The 6827-nt window shown below is 45.3% G+C and overlaps 1 protein-coding gene across 1 annotated transcript; it reads left to right on the forward strand.

Moving 5' to 3' along the window:
• The first annotated feature begins 645 nt into the window (after nt 1–645).
• Nucleotides 646–5486, forward strand: Ccr4 (C-C motif chemokine receptor 4). Its single transcript, XM_028767400.1, has 2 exons — nt 646–732; nt 3548–5486. The coding sequence occupies exon 2, from the start codon at nt 3611–3613 to the stop codon at nt 4691–4693; it is 1083 nt and encodes a 360-aa protein (XP_028623233.1). The 5' UTR covers nt 646–732; nt 3548–3610; the 3' UTR covers nt 4694–5486.
• Nucleotides 5487–6827: the final 1341 nt, after the last annotated feature.

The following is a 6827-nucleotide window of genomic DNA, read 5'->3' on the forward strand; positions in this document are numbered from 1 at the left end:
GTTCCATCCCTAACCCACAACACATACATTTTACAAATTTGAAAAGCTGTAAAGTTTTTCTTTTTATTCTCCATCCCTGATCCTTCCCTCCAACCCCTCCTGTCTCTTTTTTTTTTTTAAAAGATTTATTTATTTATTATATATGAGTACACTGTAGCTGTCTTCAGACACACCAGAAGAGGGCATCAGATCTCATTACAGATGGTTGTGAGCCACCATGTGGTTGCTCGGATTTGAACTCAGGACCTCTGGAAGTGCAGTCAGTGCTCTTAACCACTGAGCCATCTCTCCAGCCCAATTTTTTTTTTTTTTCGAGACAGGGTTTCTCTGTTGTCTCTTCTTTTTTAAGGCAGGTTCACATGTAGCTCAGGTTAGCCTTAAACATGCTATGTAGCCAAGGATGACCTTGGGCTCCCAACCTTCCTGCCTCCACCTCCCAAGTGCTGGGATTAGTCTGCACCAGTGCACCTGGGTCTTACCTTCTTTTCATTTTTCTTCCTTGCCACAGAAGAAACTACACCAGCCTAGCTTTGGGGAAATGAGTCACTCAGGGTTTTTTTTTTTTTTCTTTCTCTCTTCTTCCTTTTGTCAAGAAGCCCCACATGGGTGAGGGAAGAGTTGATATGTCACAGTGTCACAGGAAGTCACATACCCTTCAAAGCACCTGTGTTGCTTCTAGGATCCTGGCATTGCCTCACCGACTGTCCTCGGGACCACTCTCAGAAGATCAAGGTAGGTGGAGACAGGGACATTTGCAGGACCTGTGGTTAAGCTGCAGCAGGTATGTGCAGCTGCGGGGAGCACGGACAGGTGGCTAGCCACCTGCCCAGCCCCACACTCAGGGGTTGTTTTTTTTAATCTTATTTAATGTGTAAGAATGTTTTGCCTGCATATATGTAAGTGCTCAAGTGTGTGCCTGTGCCTGAGGGGGTTGTAAGAAGAGGGTCTCGCATCCCCTGGCACTGAGTTACAGATGGTTGTGAGCCACCATACGGGTGCTAGAAATTTTGAAGCCATGTCTTTCCTCTTCGAGAGTAGCCAGGGACCTTAGCCACCGAGCCATCCCTCCAGCCGCACACTCAGGCTTCCTAATCCTGCTGGTGCTCACTGGCCTCTATCTTGGAGCACACACATTTCCTACCTGTCTGCAAGCCGCTTAAGGCTTCATCAGCCAGGCATCCTCTACGACTCGGCCCACACCCTCAACTCTGACCAGGACTGCAAACTTTTCTGCTTGTTCCAGCAAGCTTCTCAAGCCAAGAAATATCACATACCAGGAGTTACAGAATTGCACGCAACTTATTTACTTACTTATTAATTTTCTTTGGAAACGTATTTTTTTACTACATTACTTTATGTAATGCAGGTGTGTGTGTGTGTGTGTGTGTGTGTGTGTGTGTGTGTGTGTGTGTACATGCATACCAGGGTGCCTATGTGGTGGTGAAAGGATAATTTGCAGGAGTCTGTTTTCTTTCTACCGAGTGAGACCAGGGAATTAGACTCAGGCTTGATGGCAAATGTCTCCATTTGCTGAGCTAAGCATCTTCTTGGCCTCACTTGTTTTTGAGAGTCTGATACGGTGTAGGCTGGCCTCAAATTCAAGGTGTTGCTGAGGCTGGCCATGAACTTCTGGTCTTCCTGCCTCTGCCTCTCAAGTGCTGGCATATAGACACAAGCTAGTAGGCTGGGTTATCCTCTTTGTTTGCTGGTTTGTTCTTCTGAGCCTATCTTTTTCATTCCTCTGTTTTACTGATTTTTTTTCCTCTTTAAATCTCACTGGTAAAATAATAGCAACACAGATAGTTGTTAGTCATTGACAAGCTTCTCAGGAGACTCTCCCATGTAACAAGTCTTCTTAGTGCCTTTGGTGGGGGGAGCAAATAAACAAAATCTTTTTTGAGAAACGCCAGGGGCTGGGGAGACCATCCAGTGGGCAAAGTGTTAGCAGCATAAGCACAGGAACCTGAGATCTCCGGCAGGCGAGCAAAAGCCAGGTGTGGCTGTGCACGCCTAGAACCTCAGAGCCCTGGGAGGTGGAAATGGGCAATAGTAGGTTCCTTGGCCAGCCTGTCTACCCAAATCAGAGAGTCCAGGGTTCGGTATTGAGACGGTCTCAAAACACAAGTTAGAGAGTGATAGCGAAAGATACCTGGCCTCCATAAATCCAGGCACAGCTGAAAGTACACTCACACAGATGTGTACACATGTGTATACCACATATACATACACATAGAAACAGTAGAGTGTTTGGGCATGCAGAACTGAAGATAAGGAGAAAGACTGATTAATTGTGAATTACTGAACAAAGCAAGAAGTGTTTAATAGGGACTGACAGGGTGCCATAGAGACAGAAATCAGGAAGCGAGGGGGGTGGTCCTGGATCAGAAAATCCTTCATCCCACATGGCCCAGGTGAGTATGTGTGTGAGTAACTGCAAAAAAGATTTCACATGTGGATCCATGATTAATTTATTCATTTTAAAAACTTGATCATCTACCTGTGTTTCTGTCTATTTGGGACAGGGTTTCTCTGAGTAGCCCTGGCTGTCCTGAAGCTCACACTGTAGACCAGGTTGGCCTCGGACTCAGAGATTTGCCCGGCTTTGCCTCCTGGGATCAAAGGCATGCAGCACCACCTTTGGTAGTGTGTGTGTATGTGTGTGTGTGCGCGTGCATGTGTGTGTATGTATCACAGTGCCAGTGTGGACATCAAATGACAACTATGGCACCTGGCATCTTTTATCATGTGAGGAGCCCAAGAGACTGAACTTAGAACTCAGATTGTCAGATGTAATGACACATACCCTAGCCCACTGAACTATGTCATCTGCCCAAGTTTTTTGTTTGTTTGTTTGTTTTTAAATTTTTTATTTATTTAATTTTATGTGTATGGGTGGTTAGTGTAGTTTTATGTCAGGGCACCTTAGGAGACCATAAGGGGACATCAAATCCCCTGAAACTGGAGTTATAGATGATTGTGAGCCACAGTGTAGGAGCTGGGAACCAAATCTGGGTCCTCTGGAGGAAGAGGAACCAGAATTCTTAACCACCAAGCTACCTCTCTAACCCTGTCTGTTCTTTTTTGAGATAAGATCTATCTATGTAGACCTGGCTGACCTGGAACTCTCTACGTACATAAGGCTGGCCTCAAACTCACAGAGCTCTGCCTGTCTCTGTCTCCTGAGTGCTGGATTTTCCTTCAATTCTGTGGTTCCTAAGGGTCAGTGAGGCTCAGTGGCAAGTACCTTTACCTGATAGCTCATCCCGCTGGACACAGAGACAATCCATTGGAAACTATTATAAACTGTACCTCCTCAGGGGGTTGGAGGTTACTATCCTCATCTAACCATGAGAGAAATGAGTTCCCAGCATAAAAGCAGAAATTCAGAATGTGGGCATCCCATCTGTCTGACTCCCAAGGCTGACATGATTTCTTTTTGAACTTTAGGTTTCTTCCTGACAGGGTATATGACAATTTGGGGCAACATCACATGCAGCTAGAGATATGCCTTGTATTTAGTATTCTTGATTTATTTTCACCCTCACAGGCAGCTCAGTTGTTTTTTTCATTGGCTTCTTCCACTGGTACCCAGAGCCTGCAGAGTCCAAAGATGAATGCTACAGATGTCACAGACACCACACAGGATGAAACTGCATACAATAGTTACTACTTCTATGAAAGCATGCCGAAGCCTTGCACCAAGGAAGGCATCAAGGCATTTGGAGAGGTCTTCCTGCCTCCTCTCTACTCCCTGGTTTTTGTGTTGGGTCTGTTTGGAAATTCTGTTGTGGTTCTGGTACTGTTCAAATACAAGAGGCTGAAGTCCATGACTGACGTGTATCTGCTAAACCTAGCCATTTCGGATTTACTGTTTGTGCTGTCCCTCCCTTTCTGGGGCTACTACGCTGCCGACCAGTGGGTTTTTGGACTAGGTCTGTGCAAGATTGTTTCCTGGATGTACCTGGTGGGCTTTTACAGTGGCATCTTCTTCATCATGCTGATGAGCATAGACAGATACCTGGCCATCGTGCACGCAGTGTTTTCCTTGAAAGCAAGGACTCTGACCTATGGCGTCATCACCAGCCTGATCACGTGGTCAGTGGCTGTGTTTGCCTCCCTTCCAGGCCTCTTGTTCAGCACTTGCTACACAGAGCACAACCATACGTACTGCAAAACCCAGTACTCGGTCAACTCGACGACATGGAAAGTCCTCAGCTCCCTGGAGATCAATGTCCTGGGGCTGGTTATCCCCCTGGGGATCATGCTGTTTTGCTATTCCATGATCATTAGGACCCTGCAACACTGTAAGAATGAGAAGAAGAACAGAGCAGTTCGGATGATCTTTGCTGTGGTGGTCCTCTTCCTCGGCTTCTGGACGCCCTACAACGTGGTGCTTTTCTTGGAGACTCTGGTGGAGCTTGAAGTCCTTCAGGACTGCACCTTGGAGAGGTACCTAGACTATGCCATCCAGGCCACAGAAACCCTAGCCTTCATTCACTGTTGCCTTAACCCCGTCATTTACTTCTTCCTCGGGGAGAAATTCCGCAAGTACATCGCCCAGCTCTTCAGAACGTGCCGGGGTCCTCTTGTGCTCTGCCAACACTGTGACTTCCTTCAGATCTACTCGGCTGATGCCTCCAGCTCCTCTTACACGCAGTCCACCGTGGATCATGACTTCCGTGATGCTTTGTGAACGGGGCGAGGGGTAACATGGCATTGACAAGCTCCACACACTCAGCACCTGCTCGCCTTGTTTCAGTCAGAACAGGTGTCTGAGGAAGAAAACAAGTAAAAACCAAGATCATGGCAAGATGGCTTCTTACCTTGCAGGTGGCTCCCAAGGATGCTCCCAAGAGGTTCTGAGCCCTGACGGGTAGAGGAAATCACCCCTTCATGAAAATGAGCCCTTGAATGGATCTCTAGTTTTGTTGAACTACCTAGAATTCTTGGACATGCCGTACTCCATGAATCCAGATGTCTGGAGAACTGAGGATCCTACATCTTGACTCTCTTATTATAGAGGATTCGTCACTGAAGCCTGGTTACCAGGGTAGAGAGAAGGATGCTGGGATGATCCCTTTTCCACTTGAAACAAGGCGTGCAGAACATATCTGTTGAAATTCGAGTGCAGTTTTGCTTGCTGGTATATGTTTTAATTGTGACAGGTGGTTATTCAGATTGTAGAAGAAGCTCATTGGGTCAGAGAGGGGCGAAATGCCTTTGTAATCCTAGCTACTCTGGGGATAAGGCCAAGAGATCTTAGATTCAAGGATTGCCTGGACAATACACTGAAAGCCTGTTCCCAAATCAAATCAAAACAAACCTAAACCCAAACCAAACCCAAACCCAAGCTAAGCCAAGCCAAGCCAAGCAGTACCCCAAAAGTTAGTTCTGAAATGCTCTTGTGAGCACCCTAAGTTCATCTTTCTTTTCATTTTCTTTCTTTTTTTTCTTCTTCTTTTTTTTAATATGAACTGTTACGGGGCATGGTGGCAAGTGTCTTTAATCCCAGCATTTGGGAGGCAGAGGCAGGAGTATCTCTTAGTTTGAGGCTAGCCTGGCTAGCCTGGTCTACAAATCTAGGTCCAGGACAGATAGGGCTACACAGAGAAACCCTGTCTTGAAAACAAACAAACAAACAAACAATGCAAGCTGGATGAGCCTGTGATGGTGCACACCTTTAATCCCTGCACATAGGAGGTAGAGGCAGGTGGATCTCTGTGAGTTTGAGGCCAGCCTGGTCTATAGAGCTAGTTCCAGATCAACCAAGGCTATTTAGTGAGACTTTGTCTTGAAAAGAAAGGAGGAAAGAAAGAAAATACTAAGTATATTAATAAAGTATGGCAGTATTCCTTTAATCATTTTAAAGGGTCATGCCGTCCATTCAGACACAAATGATCAGTTAAAACTCAATACAGGTAGGGTGTTAAAATAACTATTAAATTATGAAGTTGTAAAAAACATCCTTTGTAAAAAATTGGCTCTAATTTCTAAATATCAGTTGTATCAAAAGTTAGAACATTCAGGGCATGATGGTACACATATTTAACTTCAGCACTCCAGAGGCCAGGGTGTCTCTATGGGTTCAAGTCCAGCCTGTTCTACAACATAAATTCCAGGGCAGATTAAAATTAGAACAGCTATTCTTGTTATTTCAATTATTTAGCATGTTATATCATTAAGGTAATTTGCTAAGTTTGCTTTTTATTCAAGCCATTTAAATATTTTTTTTAAAAAATCACTTCATGTGTATGAGTGTTTTGCCTGCATGTATATCTGTGCACCATGTGTGTGCCTGGTGTCTGCAGAGGCCAAAGAGGGCATTAGATCCCCTGGAACTGGAATTACAGATGGTTGTAAGCTATCATGTGGGTGCTGGGAATTGAACACAGGTCCTCTAGAAGAACAGCTGGTTAAGAGCATTTCCCCAGCCCCTTGTTCTGTTTTTGAGACATTTCACTCTGTGGCGCAGATTGCCTTGGGACTTGGTATGTAGCTAAACTGGCCTTGACTTTTTTCCAATCCTCTTGCTTCATCGTGCTGGGATTGTAGGTGTAAGGCCCTTGTCCAGCTGCATCTCTCTGACTGCTCAGAAGCTCCAACAGAACTTGTGAGAGTCGATCCCTCCGGCCTTGAGAGGTACTGAGTTCAATGCTTCCGTTAAGCCTGTACAGTGTAGCACCGCGGCCTTTTTAAAGAATGCATTTCTAGACGTTTACTTTCTGAAGAGTGGCTTTAAGAGAAAAATTTGATATTGCCTTTATAGAAAACAAATAAAGTTACGCTTAGCTGTGCTAAGCCTTTTCCCGATCGCGTCTGTGTGTGGT

This window comes from Grammomys surdaster, unplaced genomic scaffold (genome assembly GCF_004785775.1).
Source record: "Grammomys surdaster isolate TR1022 unplaced genomic scaffold, NIH_TR_1.0 172, whole genome shotgun sequence".
Lineage (NCBI taxonomy): Eukaryota > Metazoa > Chordata > Mammalia > Rodentia > Muridae > Grammomys > Grammomys surdaster.

Coding starts and splice junctions, on each gene's coding strand:
- Ccr4 (XM_028767400.1), top strand. CDS start 3,611: ATGAATGCTACAGATGTCACAGACACCACACAGGATGAAACTGCATAC.